This window comes from Parasteatoda tepidariorum, chromosome 4 (assembly GCF_982258835.1).
Source record: "Parasteatoda tepidariorum strain Cologne lab strain chromosome 4, Ptep-v5.0, whole genome shotgun sequence".
NCBI lineage: Eukaryota > Metazoa > Arthropoda > Arachnida > Araneae > Theridiidae > Parasteatoda > Parasteatoda tepidariorum.
The window spans coordinates 65,177,688-65,193,586 of record NC_141758.1 but is presented as its reverse complement, the minus strand read 5'-3'; the positions used below and the strand labels follow the sequence as shown (position 1 = coordinate 65,193,586).

At 30.3% G+C, this 15,899-nt stretch overlaps 1 protein-coding gene across 2 annotated transcripts in view; it reads right to left on the bottom strand.

Moving 5' to 3' along the window:
• The window catches only part of LOC107441103 (uncharacterized), a 31,145-nt gene that overhangs the window by 3,281 nt on the left and 11,965 nt on the right, over positions 1-15,899 (bottom strand). Inside the window, exons 1-4 of one of the 2 annotated variants that reach the window (XM_016054255.4) lie at positions 12,168-12,294; positions 7,464-7,816; positions 4,632-4,788; positions 83-272 (exon numbers count right to left, since the gene is read on the bottom strand). In XM_016054255.4, coding sequence (XP_015909741.1) covers positions 83-272; positions 4,632-4,788; positions 7,464-7,813 — 697 coding nt within the window. In that variant the 5' untranslated portion in view covers positions 7,814-7,816; positions 12,168-12,294. Of the gene's footprint in view, positions 1-82; positions 273-4,631; positions 4,789-7,463; positions 7,817-12,167; positions 12,295-15,899 lie in introns of those variants that run through there. The other variant, XM_087161254.1, reaches the window with a different exon arrangement.

Genomic DNA, 15,899 nt, shown 5'->3' with positions numbered 1-15,899 from the left:
ATGCAATCCTATTAACCCAACAATTCACTCAGCGTTATAAAATATATAAATTTTAAGTTAGATATCGATATAGTAAGCTTACCAGTTTCAAACCATGATCGAATAAGCTTTATTTTATTTAGAACCCTTAGTTTTTCAAACGTAATGCTCCTCAGTTTTTCTGAATCATTTGGTGATATAAACCATGCTGTGAATAAGGGTGGGACATCTTCCCATTCATTAAATCTCTTTTGTAAGTAACTGACATGCAGACCATCTTCTCTGATAAGAGCCTGAAACAAATAAAAAAAATATCAAATAGTTAGCAAACAGTTGTTTATATTCAGTAAATGAATCTGGAAGTATGAAACATTCGATTTGTAGGCAAATGACTGTTAAATGAGAGCAATTAAAATGGAAATGAAGATCGGTATCGATTCGGATTTATTTGGAATTGTTTTGGTTACTTAGTACCAGCTCTAGAGGGCTCTCACTGATTCATCGGATCTGGCACGACTCAAAGAAATAAGATAATGACATAGCTAGGCATATAGTTCAGTTCATGAACGGACAAACAAAGGACTATAAGAGGAAGAAAAACGACAATAAAGGTTGCTCCCCGGTCACACCAGTTTGATATATATGAATGGTAATAAATGGAAAAAAAGACTACGTACAATAATTACAATACTTCTTGAATAGTATACCATCAGATAAGAAAAAGGCTATCAATGGGTTGTGAGTAATTTACTATAAAGCTTTACTTTTCAAATTATTGCCATAATTTTTTATAGTGATTTCTTGCTTTTTGAATATAAGATTAACAAACACTAAGTTGGTATTTAAATTCAGATATTTCTGCTTCCAATACGTTTAAAAAGGAAAATAACACTATAGTGATAATTAAGGTGATTATTGAAGTTTAAATATAGATTAGGGGTGCACAACCTTTTTGAGTGAAGGGCCACTTGCACAGCAGGTTGGCTAACGAAGGGCCGCAGATGTCTTTAGACATGTTAATGACAAATATAGTAATATTTATTTAAACATTAGCGTTCCATTTTTTTTATCAATAAACTTAGTAATATCAATAACTTAGTAGTGTTCCATTATTAGATTTCATTCAAAAATAAAAAAACTTATACTTTTTTTTCTACAAAAAAAAAAACTTGCTACTTTTATCATATGAACAATAGATTTATCAAAATAAATAAACATTGAAGAAAAGAAATGTTTTTTTTTATCATATCATGCAATACGAAAATTCATTTTAGAATTAAATTTTAATAAATAAAATAAAAACTGCAATGCCCTCAGAATGAAAGTAGGAAAAAGTTTAGTCATAATTAAGGAATATAAATTCAAATTAAATATTGTAATTGAAGAAAATTTATAGGTTTTAAACAAAAGCCTAAAATAAAAACAAAACTGTGATAGATCAAAATAAAATTCAATGCTTATTTTGTAATGTACTTTATTATTTTATTTTATTAATTATTTGATTTTTTAATATCGTAAACAGTTTCCCTTTTTTTTATCGAAAAAGATCACTTAAGCAACAAAAAATTGAAATCTAAACTACAAACAGTGAGCAGTTTAAAAATTCACGTTTTCCGTCATTTTATGAATTTCTTAAGTTGCAATAACATTGCATTTAAATTAGGGAGGGATGTAACAAGTATTTGGCCCTTCTGTGAAAAATCCAGTTGGTTGAATGATCAGTCAAATATTCGGCAGAATATTTTTTAGAAATGTATTTTTCCAAGTTTATTTTATTTTTGAATTTTTATGGATATTACTTTTTTTTAAAAAAAAAATTATAATCAGACAAGTCTATTTTGTCATTTTTTCGATACTTTGAGAATTGAGTTTATTACCGCTCTTTCCCTGTACTGTAATATAAATAACCAGTAACATAGAAAAGTGTGATATTCAGTATTAAAGTTTTGTTTCAGGAACTAAGGAAAATTTGTTTTTTCTGTTTTTCTTTTTTTAGGCATTTTTATTATGGCTCAGCATTTTTTTTATAAATAAAGTTACTAATAAAATTTATTTTATAGCAATTTTTTTTCTTCTAAAATTATGGCAATGAGAAAAATTTAAATTGAGATTTTTGGCATAAGATCTTCATTTAAAAAATTAAGAACGCTTTTTTTCTATCTTTTTATTTTCTTCAAATAAAAAAAAAAACCATTTTAGACGTTTTCATTATAACGTAGTAATTTTTAATAGCATTTCTGTTGACTTAATTCCTTTTTCTTGGCTTTTTCTGGTAATTGAAAAACTGAGATGCTCAGCTTTAAAAAATTTTTTCAAAAATTAAGATTGATTTTTATGTTCTCTGTTTCGCTTTTCGATATTTTCAAAAACGTTCTTGATTGGCCTTATTTTTTAGAGTTAATTTATGAAAACGTTTTTCCAGGAAATATTATTCTGAGCATTGAAATTTTAGTTTCAGTGTTGCTATGCTGCTAAAAGATTTTGCTATTTGGCCCCAAGTGTACGGCGTTCAGTCGACTTTTTCTTCTTTTTTTGCCGAATATTTGATTTTTGATCAAATCACAATTCATTACCACATTCGACCAAATCATATTCGTTGCGGAAATAAAAACGAAGGAAAAATAACTAGGATTTAAGATAAAACTGTACCGAAATACCGTATCAAAAAGGGATTATTTAATTGCGCGATTAATAATCACGTGTCGTAATAACATCATAGTCAAATAACGGGATCGTCAAAATCATTTGGAAAAGTATAGAAATAATTGGGGAAAATATATTTATGCTGAACTCAGCACGAATAAAGCGTGCCAAATTCATGATTTAAAATTTGTATGTCGTAATAGAACAATTGAAATTTTTTATAATACGAGAGAACGCATAGCAATAACTGACGGAAAAAAATTTTGAAAAAAAAAGAAAAAATTGCAGGATAAAAAGTCACTTAGATTTAAGATGAAATCGTCACAAATAAAGTGCACAAAAAGTGATTAAATTTGCGATCTGAAATTCGCGTCGTAATAAAAATTCAGCATTTTCGAAAACACGTAGAAAAGCGGAAATAACTGTTTAAAAAAAATCATTTATATTTACGATAAAATCGGCTTAAAGAAAGCGCGTTAACCGTACATTTACTAAAGAATATGTTAAAATTGATTGTGTCAAAACGTGATGACTTAAAAGTGCGATTAAAAATTGCCATTTTTAAAATTTTTTTATTGTGTTTAGAAGCTCTCGCGGGCCGCACTTCAGTAGTCGAAGGGCCGTATTTGGCCCGGAGGCCGCAGGTTGTGCACCCCTAATATAGATACTATATTTCAGTGGTTAAAAAAAGTTATAACAGGATAGTTAACACTAAGATCAGTGTCCTAATTTCTTTCAAGCTATACATAGTGAGCCGTAATGGCTCAGGGGATAGAGCGTACGCCCTCCAATGAGGTGAACCGGGTTCAAATCCCGGCGATGGCTGGTCGATACGAATCCGCATCCGACTTGCACCGACTTCAGTGCTGACTTCAAATATCCTCAGTGGTAGACGGATCATGGGTTAGAGTGCCCTTGCCGTCAGGCTAACCATGAGAGATTCTCGAGGTCTCCCATTCCATGTAACGCAAATGCGGGTTAGTTCCATCAAAAAGTCCTCCACGAAGGCAAATTTCTCAATATACTAGATCCAGAAGTTCCCTTGTCTTCTGGATTGGGTTTAAAATTATAAGGCTAGGGAGTTGAACATTAGTAGTCGTAAACTCAAAAATTGGGTCGGCTGTTCAACGACGGTTGTAAAAGAACAACACATAGTTGGCAACGGATATTTATATTGCTACAGTTTAAATGTAGATTCGTTTTTGTAGAAAAATGAGTGAACATCGGCCATTGTTGGAGTTTAAATTTAGATTTTTTATTTTCAATTGCTAAAAATGAGAGAACTCTAAAACCATTGTTAGAGGTAAAATTTAGTTTTTTTTTTAATTGTTAAAAAATCAAATCTTTTTGATAACGTTTTAGTGAGATTATGTTGCTTAACTTCAGTAATTTATCTTGCTACGAGAGGGAGTTTTCATCTTATCATAATGAATACATTTACTTAATACGCCAGAAATTTTAATACGTTATTTTATACACTTGAAAGTTGATGCTCAGAATAAATATGAAAATCTCCGAGAAGAGGTGGGGAAAGAGGAAGAGATGGGACCCTACCGGCAGGTTGAGCCCTAAAATTTGAAAGTTGAACCAGCAGGCCAAAAAAGACAAAATAGAACCTAAAAGAGTTCCTAACACCATAATTAATTTATAAAATGTATTTTACGTATTTCACGGTGAAATATGAATATATTGGCAAATTTTGTGAAAAACGATATTAATTATTAAATTCAGTAAGCAATAGACAGCCAAAACAGTAATATATATATTTATATATATTGGCTCAAATGTGTTAAAATTGATGCTAGAACCTTCTAATTCCACTTTCTAGGAGTTATTTAAGTTGTAATATCAAAAATGCATTCTTTATTTTAGCGCTATACACATTCTTAAGAAAGAATAAGGAGTAAAACTAATTTGCTAGACATTCTGCAGGTATTAATAAGTATGATTATCCTTAATATAATGCAATTTTAGTAATTTCCATGAAAAACATAAACAAAGCATCATACCTCTGGTGTGATATCAAATTTGTACATGGTAGCTGCCATAATAACAATGTAGTCAAACTCGGCTGCCAAGTCAAGCCATGGTTGAATTTCCTTTTTACGCATATGAGAGTTTTGAATGATAATAGTCGACTTTTTTGAGCGACATGCTTCTAAGACCCTGAAAAATGTTTAAAAAAAGTATTATTAATAGATAGATTTTACTTTTCAAAGTATATCTGTTCTGAATGCCAGCTGAAAACTGAAGAATAGCGGTATGAAACAATAACATCTTTAAGTTCAAACATATTTTCATCATTATTAAACTAAAGAATGAAACGCAATGAATAATTATAAGAAAAATATTTTTTTACATGGTATTATTTTGGAAAAATTATCGTTCTAAATTAGTGTTTTTGTTTCATTCAAATAGTTAAAAAGAAATAGTAAAATATGCGAAAAGGTTTAATAATTAATATTAAAGCTTACGGCTTCCCCCCTGACTAAACTATTGGGATTTGAGGGGCAATATTTTTCAAACTGAGGCTACTCCTCTCTCACCCGTATTTTAAGAGTAAAAAATTCCGTTGAAAGAGAGAAAGTTCATTTTTGTGTCTGATTTCGAAACTTAAAAAACAATTCTCTTTACTTAGTAATTTGGCCTACCCTTTGAACCATTTGTGCGAAATAATCATATCACTAATTCAAAATCTAGTTTTTATTTTTTAAAAAAGACTGTGTTTTTTTTTTTTTTTTTTTTTTTAAGACAAAATTCAAAACCTTCTTGAAATAGGTTCGATAATTCACGAGGCATTGGAATGTAAAATTATAAAACTGAATAAATAAATCAGAGACCCAGAGCTGAAGCTAGTTCATTTTATCCTTCAAACATTCTAGGGGTCTTCCGCATTGTAACTGCATATTAGCCAACTATTCCTCGAATTAAATATAACATTTATAATAATTTAAATTTAAGAGAATTTATGATTGAACAAATAACTGAACTGCGAATTAAATTTGTATTTTTTGAGCAATTAAGCTCTTATTTATAAAAATTTTTTTAATTAAAATCTGAAACTCAAAGGTGTGCATATTTTATATACATTGTAATAGTAAAATTGCCGGAGTGTTAGATTATTATCTGGAGTGGAGCATCGAAAATGTTTCTTTTCCGGGTTTAAGTTAATTTTGTATATATATTTTTATGCATTAAGGTTATTTTTGCTTATAGCACAGAAAAAGAATCGATGGGAACTATGTTTATTCATGAAGACTATTTAGTGATCATAACATAAAAGATGATCGCTTTATGTAAACCTTTGGTGGAAAGTGTATATATCTAAAAGGTAGTTTCAAAAGTACAGTCCCTGGCCAATTTATTCGGCGCACTATAAGATTCTAGGTAAAATCTTAATTATCAAGTGATACTATACAGCTTTATTGTTGTTATGTGACTGAAACCGGTTTGCACTTGTTTACGCTAGCGTATTAATTGGTTAAATTAGACGATATATTATATAAATATAGAATATTTATTACATCAAGCATTATATGAGTGCATTATAATAATTAGATCAAATTATTAGAAGCACTGTTGTTTTTTAATAATGATATGATTTGCACAAGTTTATATGCAATACTTTTATAATTAAACAAATATGTAATGGGTTTTTATTCAGGAGATTTTTTATATACTTATAAATTCCTGGACCCATTTTGATGTTTAATAACTCATAAAATAATGAAGATATAAGCAAACTTATGGCATTTATTGATGGAATAACTCATATATTTTCCTTTTCAGGTTTGAATATCTTTACTTTTGTAAATATCGTCAGCGTGTGTGGTTAATTTCAGATAATTTCATTTTCCAGTCTAAATATCTGTACTTTTGCTTATTAATTGCATTTTTCTCTCTTTTGTTTTTGGCAACTATTGCAATGTTATGTTTACTTTTGATGTGTTTGTTCGATGTATACTTTTCTATGTGATGTTTTATTCGAGCGGATATTAAGGAGAATGCATACACCACAAGAGAAAGCAGAGATTTTAGGGTGGTTCATAGAAACGAAATCGATAGTGCAAGCACAGAGAAATTACAGAAGAATTTACCGAAAAGATCAATCCTCACGAAGGGGGCACACGTGGAAGTTCATTGACAAGGGTCATGAAACTTTTTGAGTCTATCTAACCACTTATGTTATTAGTTTTAATCTATCTTTATTATTTTATGAGTTATTAAACATGAAAATGGGTCCGGGACTTTATAAACACCCTGTACTTCCTATTTGTATTTATTTTTAAATTATTACATTATTAACCAATTGATACAGGAGCGCAAACAAACGCAAATAGGTTTCATCCGAGTAAAAACAATACAGCTGTATAGAATCACCTGATAATTACAGTAGGGAACCGATTATCCGGACCATCGCTATTCCGGATAACTGATTTTTCCGGTTTTCTGAATCGCTACAAAAAGCCGTTTTTTTATTGTTAAACCCAACTAAAAAATATATATGTTTGGAAATAATCTCAAAAAGAAGAAAAAACGATGCACTAATGATTATTTCCAAAATGATGGTAAGGTAAACATCTTTCAAAAAAGAAAGAAAAATCCCAAAATCTTATGAGGAAAAATTTTTTTTTTTTTTTTTAAATGGCGGGAAAATTTATTGAATTTCGTTCCGGTTTTCCGGTTTTCTGATATCCGGATAACGAATTCTGTACTGTATAATTTTACATAGAGTGCGTCTAATAGTATGGCAAGAGACTGAATATTTGGATTTTGTAACTCGGCGTTGTTGTGCTGATATTTAAGTTGGATAAACAGTACAAAAAAAGAGAGATACTTACGCTTTTGTACAATCTTGTCTTGTTTGCTCTAAGGTTTCATGCTTGAGATTAGAAGAGTCATCCTTAGTTTCATAGTTTTCTGTTAATTTTACCATACAGCAGAAAGGAGATGCTGGATATGTTTCCCGCAACATATTGCTGAGCTTCGTTTTCTTTGTGTAAGGTGGTCCTCGTATGATGAACATAACACGTCCATCGTTTTTAATGACAGAAATTGTCTCGCTATTGATCAAAAATGGAAAGTTGAATATCTTTTTCGGATCTTCTGTAGTATCAAGAGAGAATCTCTTAAAAGGCAAAATGGTTGTGTTCTTACTTACTTCTCTAGTGTTTTTATCTTTTATCACCATATTCTATAAAATAAAAGTAAAATTAATTTGACAAATGCACTGACCTTCAAATGTATCGATTTTCTTCATAATTACCGGGCAGATTTTAACCTTTTCAAAGGTAAGTAAACTTACCACCAATTTATGAAGTTACTCATGGCGAACTTTTTTACCACTTTTAATTTAGGTTTCCATTTGTTCCTAACTTCAGCTTTCTTGAAGTGTGTTTGAATAAAATTGGTAGTTTAAGAGAACGTATAAAAGTATAATTTTGTAGCATTTACAAAATTTATTTTATAAGTAACGAAAAATAAAAGTCTGATAACTGATATATAACTGATAACTATAAACTGATGTATTGTCGTTTTACTTCCACTACTCCCACTCCCTACGTTGCAGAGAAGTGGGACACTTAGTATTCCCTGGAGGGAATTTTTAAAAAATCCTGGAGGGGAATATGATATTAAATTGTAGTTGTTGTTGTAGTTGTAGTTAATTTACGTCGCACTAGAGCTGCACAATGGGCTATTGGCGACGGTCTGGGAAACATCCCGGAGGATGATCCGAAGATATGCCATCACAATTTTGATCCTCTGCGGAGGGGATGGCACCCCCGCTTCGGTAGCTCAACGACCTGCACGCGAAGTCGAGCACTTTACGGTAGCACAGTTTAACGAGGACCAATACCGCACACCCTCGGTTCCTACGCAGACTGATCCAAGTGGTCACCCATCCGCACACTGACCGCAGCCAGTGATGCTTGACTTCGGTGATCTGCTGGGAAACGTGTCTTAACCATCAGAGTCCACTGCGGGACGATATTAAATTGTATAAATACTGTAGCTTGTAGGGAGAAACTCTTTGCTGATTTGAAATCAGCCTCCGAAAATTTTTGATATGCATTCAAATATCTCCTGTAGCATAAATCGAAAACAAAAAGAGTTCCTCGATGTTATTATTATTTTATAACCAAGAATCAATTTTGTTATTTTGAATATCATTTCGAATGCTGAAATTGGGAGCAATTGAACGCTGAAATTGTATATAAATTGGTTTCGTTGAAATAACCAAGTATTTTTAATCCCTCAACAGTCGATTATTATGGAATGATGTGAAAAGTAGTACTGTTTGGAAAAATTAAAAAAGTTATAACAAACGCTTTCTGAAGTTGCTGGAAATTATAAAAAGTTTAATTTCACTTAAATAGACCAGTTTTAACATCGAAATATATTTTCTCTATTGTTAAGTAATGAGATTGATATCACAATGAGTTGTTAAAATAGTGAGTAAATTATTTACAAAATGTAAATTTATACATCGAGTTTAATCATATACATGAGCAGAAGTTAAGCTAAACTATGTACAAAATATTTACAGAATATATACAAGGAATATAATACAAAATTAAGGTCAAGTATAAAACTAGGGGTACAAAAAGAGAATTTATTAAGATATAGGCTTTTATGTATTTGTTGTAATTATTATTATGTAGAAGTGGTCAAACTCATTTATAATTATTATTGTAATTCAAAAAGTTTAATGGAACAACATGAGCTTCGCTACCACTTTGAATATAAAAATAAATTCTTTCGGAATAACCAAAATAGTTGGCAGCTGTGTACGTAATTATAGAAAAATTACCTAAATAATGAAGAATACTAAACTTAACAAATAACTTAAATTTCGTTACCATTAATATTTTTTTACAAAGTGGAACAATTTAGCATCTTTGTACGATGTTTAAATTAAGTAAGTGTTTTGTTGTATTAGCTACCTTAATTAAATTTTTCTAAAAAAATCATTTACGTTTAAAAGTTACAGATTATTTTGTGATTCATCAGATGATTTATGATTGCAATTCCGTATTAGAAACCTTTTATTACTAATATATCATGGCAATTAGGTATTTTTAGCTTATCCAAAATAAACACTAATAATAAAATACAGATGCTGCAAATTTTTTGTCTTGTTTAGAAAAACAGGAAAAAATCTGTCTTTTCTGCGTAAATGAATGGTCAGTAATTTTTATCCTTTCTAGTGAAATTGATTATATTTACAGGGGAAAAAACTTGTAAAAATTAACAACAGTAAGCAGAAATTATAAATTACTTTTAGCTAAAACTTAATACCGTGTCTGATAGATTACTAGAGATTAAATATTTGTTTAAATTATGGTATATGAAGTGACTGATTAAATAATTTTAAATCAATTTTATTGAATCAAGATTTAAATATTGTCATAAATCTTGCTGTTTAGTATTATAAGAACAGAAATCCCTAACAGCGATTTTCGAATAGAAATAATTTTTTTAAAAAAGATTATAAATGTTGAGCTGGTCAAAATAAAATAAAAAGAATTGAAGTAAAAAGCGTAGATTTTGCTAACACTTTAAAAAAAAAACTTAATTCAAAATACTTAAAAGATAATTCAAAATTCTTGATTTAGCTAAATTCTTGAAGGAAAAATTTTTTTAACTCATAAACAAGCATTAATAAATATATTTTGCTTCCTCTAAAAAAAAATCTATCAAAAAAAAAAAAAAAAAGAATAAAAGTTAGCAGCTATGCAACGCCTTTATAAAAATCACAAATTTCCTAACCAAATATAAGTAATCAATTTTTTATTTTAATAAGGTTGATAAGAAGATCGTATTGCTCTTAGAAGAATGTAATTAAGGAAATAATGTTCTGACCACTTTTCCAATTTTAAGACTATGAAAGTGGTCTCTTAACTTTTTATTTATCAAAGAAACTTAAAAGTACAATTTTCATACTTTCAAAGCTAACAGCTGGTTATAAGTTATTTTATTTTGAATTTTATTTCATTTGCATTAAAATAATAACCAAAATATTTACTTTAGGGTGTTAAATTTGCGACTTGGTATGAAGTTAATATAGTCTACAAATCGTAAAATAGTCACTTAGTATTATAATAATTCCCTATTATTTTTGTTGTGTGCGTCCTGCTTACATCAAGTAATAAAGTTATTTCGTCAAACAATTAAGAATTTAATCCATAAAGGGCCCACGTTTCCTTTAACTTTTTCAAAAAAGATGAAAACTGGTGACCCAATTATCTTGAAATTTATTTTGGTAAGGAAAAAAAAAAATAAACAAAACATTCGCGTTCTATTATATATTTGTAATATAACTATTTTATATTATAATCGACGTAGAACATTGATCCATGTACCACTCAGGATATTTTACGAAATTGGGTCACCTCATTGGGAGGCAAATGAGGAGGCATCCCCTGAGTCACCGCGGCTCATAATATGAGTAGTACCTACATATTCATCCAAAATTAAGTGAACCCGATGTTATTATTATTATTATCATAATTTATCTGGGTGCCTTAGGATATTTACGCCCATTTTTCATTCATTGTGAAGTTTTAACTTCAAGGTCGTACTTTTTGGTAACGAGAAAGCAAAGCGGAAGGAAAAGAAGAACTAAATATTTTGTATTCTAGGTTAAGATGCATCGATACAAAAATAAGCAGACATTGGTCAAACATGAGATTTTGAAACTAAAATGGTAGCCAATATCAAGGGCGCCGGCAGCGGGGTGCACTTGCACCCCCCTGGCTTTTTTTTAAAAAAAAACAATACAGAAAAACAATTTTGTTATAAAAAATTTTTTATTAAAAATATTTTTATTCAAAAACAAATAATTAAGTAATTATTGATTCACAACAGTTAAAAAATTGTTTAATCAAACAAGAATTGTAATCGTCTTGTTTGCTGTCCAAATCTGTTTATAACTTTTTCAATGAATTCTGAATCATCTTTAATTCTTTTTTATGCACACCGAGCATGCACAAACTTGGCAGATATCTAAGCTATATTTTTAAATTTCATTTAATAAAATATAAATAATATTATATTTTCTATTAGTTATTTAGTTTAACAAAGGTGTATAACACAAACTGACTTCTCACAACTGTAAAACTTCATCAACACAATAAATATCAATTTTAAGCGTGCACAAACACGTTAGTATACGAAACTACTGTTTGTAGTTATTAGTGTTTCAATGCCAGCGCCAACAATACGGTTTATCGTGGCAAAATTTGCAAGCACTAGAAATTCGTACTTTTTTTTTTAAAAATATGTTAACAATGAAGTAATGTATCTTAAAAAATATTAACAGATGGAAGAATATGTAATAACAAAACAAAATGTAATAACAGAATATTTTAAATTTTTTTTTGAGGGGGGGGGTAGTTTGTTAGAGGGTTGCACCCCCTTTTATATTATTCTGCCTGCACCCTTGGCCAATATTATAATTATCTAAGGTCTTTATGTTAACCAACACAATCTATTACACACTAACGTAATGATTAACTTAATAGAAGAAAAAAAATTTTACTTACGAAAAGATATGTTTTAAAAGCAAATCACGTACTTTAACACCAGCGTAGATAATTTCGTCGAGGAAATATATAAGTCACGCATTGTTCCGGGCATATTTATATAGGCTATATAAGTTTCTGAATGAAGTAAAATGACGTAATAGATTCATAAGTTTCAGTTTCCAATATTAGGAAGCTCACGCTGTAGGATGAATGCCCTTCACTCGATTTGATAATATTTTTTTATTTTATTATTCTGTTCCGGGAAATGTTGTTGCAAGAAACATTAAATTTATAATTGAAAGCCATTTGTTTCACCCTTTTGAATGCTGCAAATAATAAAATTGTGTGATTCAAATGGTTGCTATATATTTTTTGATGCTCCTTGATTAAAAGCCCATATAAAGTGGATTGTAATAAAAATGTGATAAGAAGTCACTTTAATTTTATTATAAAAAGACCTCATAAATTCCTATTTTTATTTATTTATTTTAATACGGGTATTCCCCGTATTATTTTTATTACGGGGAATTCCCCACATTATTTTTAATGCGGGGGAATTATAATAATTGGAAAAATTATTATTTACTATTTTTTATTTCTGAAATGCAAAGAATATATTGTGTTAACCTAAAATTTTTGTTAAACTTGTGAAATTATATTTAATTCTTCATTAAATGTTTTGCTAACTACGGAGACCATTCAAATATTACTAAGGCATTTTTTTTAAGTTTTGCCCTCCCCCCCTCCCTGCAGCAGAAATAAAAAAAAATAAAAAAAGATCATCAACCCTCTATAATATGAATTCATAGGAAAGTCGTAACCCCCACTAATATAATGAAAATTATTAGAAGTTGGGACTGATGGCTTATTTATGATGACAATTTAGATCTTTGCATGGGTGAATGATTATGGCAGAGAACAAATTGGATACTTGAACTTGACCGTTCAAGTTGGGATGTGTAGATGGACCAACAATCTATGTTGTGGACCAGTGGTTACCAACTGCCGGCCCGCTGGCAGCATCCGGTTTCTTATGGTCCGCGAACTAAAATATATTAACTGTCATTTTTTGCGGACAATTTTCGTAAAAAATCTATATGGGTTTAAAATACTTTCCTTTCGTTAAAAAAAAAAAAAAAAAAAAAAAAAAAAAAAAAACTAATTTTTTCGTTTCTGTGAAATTTAACATACCAAACGATGCAGAAAAAAAAAAAAAAGAAATATTTCTTAGGTTTTGCATCCAAGAAAATATTTATTCAAATACAAAAATAATCGTGTATGTTGCTTAGTAATCTACTTCTAATTTTAATTTGTAATTCAATATTTTTATTTTGTACAATTTGATAAAAATCTGACATTAATATTTAATGTTCCTTCTAACGTAAAAGAGTCCTATAAAAAATTTTGATAAAGTTGCGGCACGCCATTTGACTGGTGTTTTTAATAGCGGCCCCCGGTCCCATGTAAGTTGGAAACACCCTTGTTGTAGACAATATATATATATGTGTGTGTGTGTGCGTGCGTGCGCATGTGTGCGTGTGTGTGTGTGCGTGCGTGTGTGTAGTAAATAGAATAAATTATAGACCATGAAAACAAGATAATTATCAGTAAAAAAACTTTTATCTCATAAAGTAATAATGCAGAGCTCGAGTTACAAAAATTTAAAATAATATCTTATCATAATAACGTTTTAAGTAGAAGAATAAATTTTGAATAATGACAATAATTGGGACATGACAAGGGAGATAAATCCTCCACGATCTACGCCCGAATAAAGACCAATGGGCCAGGAAAGTCCGGTTGGTATACTGAATTGGAGATTGACCGTTCTCTGGTTCAAGTCAAAATTGTGATCTCTGGATGAATGAATGGAGTATGATTGGATCCTCCCCGTAAACGGGCTGCGACGAATGTGTGGCCGAAGTCGTATTCTTGGCCATAGATGCATGGTGCTACTGAAAAAACAAAAAAATCACTCTCTGCCTTAGAAATTTGCTTGATTTCAAGCAGGCTTGCTGATACCGTCAAGTGGCATAATTAGGCCGGGATAGCATGGTTAGTAGGGCACTGGGCTCGTGTCCAACAGGTCGTGGGTTCGATCCTTGCCGACCAAAGACTCCCAGTGTAGTAAATGGTGACTGATACACGTTAAATTTGTCGAGTCTCGAAGTCCTCCATGTTCCAAAATAAATACCTCTGATAGTACTGATCCAAGAGTTTCCTTGTCTTCTGGACTGGTACAAAATTACAAGGCTACGGAGTTGAACATTAGCAGTCGTAAACCCAAAATTGGGTCGGCTGTTCAAGGACGCTTTTAAAGTGGCATAAGTGACAACAAAAAAACTCAATTAAGAAGTGTGTATTTATTTAATCTACTATCCAGAATTGGAGCTTAAAACTTTCTATTAAAGATCGTTACGGCGGTCTATGTTTCGTATGAACCATCTTGCTTTATTCTTCTCTGAAGTTTAAATTTAGTGACAAGTTTCTTCCTTTACGCTTTTGAAATATTGCCCGATCTTCCTACAATAGTTTTTTCTTTATTTAACAAAAGCTGGGCAACAGGGCCGCGCAGAAGACCCATATCCCATTCATCGTGAAATTACAGTGAAATTGAAAAATATAAGCAGTTTGTACACAGAGTCTCTGGGGTGACTGATATTCTAAAGCAGGTGTTTCCAACTTACAGGAGGCCGGGGGCCACTTTTAAAACCACATATCAAATGGCGGGGGGCAACTTTATCAAACTTTTATGTTGAACTCTTTTATGTTTGTAGGAACATTAAATATTACTGTCAAATTTTTACCAAATTGTACAAAACAAAATTATTGAATTACAAATTGACATAAGTAGATTTTTAAAAAATATTTAATTGTTATTAATAGTATTATTAAAAATATTGAATAAATAATAAAAATTCGGGCTACAATATCTTTAATGTGCACCTATGTATTAAACAATTAATGTGCAACAGTTATCTAATTGTTAAGATATAAAACTTTAAAAAAGTTGGTATTAAAACTTACATAGTAGCACACAAAATATTCAATGAGAAAATTGAGGTTTGTCTGCTGCAACCACCCGAGAATAGATATTTACATTTTAAATTAAAAAATTACAAATGTGTGTGTAAATATTTTTGTCCAAAATGAGTGATTTCAAAAAATTAATTCGGAGAGTTTCTGATACGCACATGCTAAATTATATTCACAAAATACAAAATAAAAAAGAGCAACATACACGATTATTTTTGTATTTGAATAATTATTTTCTTGGATTCCAAAACCTAAGAAAAAAGTTTTTTTGCACCGTTGGTATGTTAAATTTCACAGAAACGAAGAAATTAGGTTTTTATTAGCGAGAAGAGTTTTTGCCATATTGTTTTTTTTACGAAAATTAACCTCAAAAAATGACAACTAATATATTTTAGTTTGCGGGCCGGATGCGGCCCCCGGACCGCCAGTTGGAGCCAGTTGTTCTAAAGCAAGCACCTTGCTTGTTTAACTGAAAGTTCATAGTGACTTTTAGAGTGGTGACTGTTGATGTCGCCTTTTAGGTGTCAGTAGAGTGTAAAAGGTTAATGTGGTCTTAAATTAATTTTGTAACAAGAATAAAATATCAAAGCAAAATCTTTGCTACGACTTTAAATACAATATTTTACATGATTAAAGAAACAATACATTTACGCTACAGAGGAAATATGAAAAAAAATAGAGTAGTAGTATTTTTTGAAATTACATTTCAGAGAG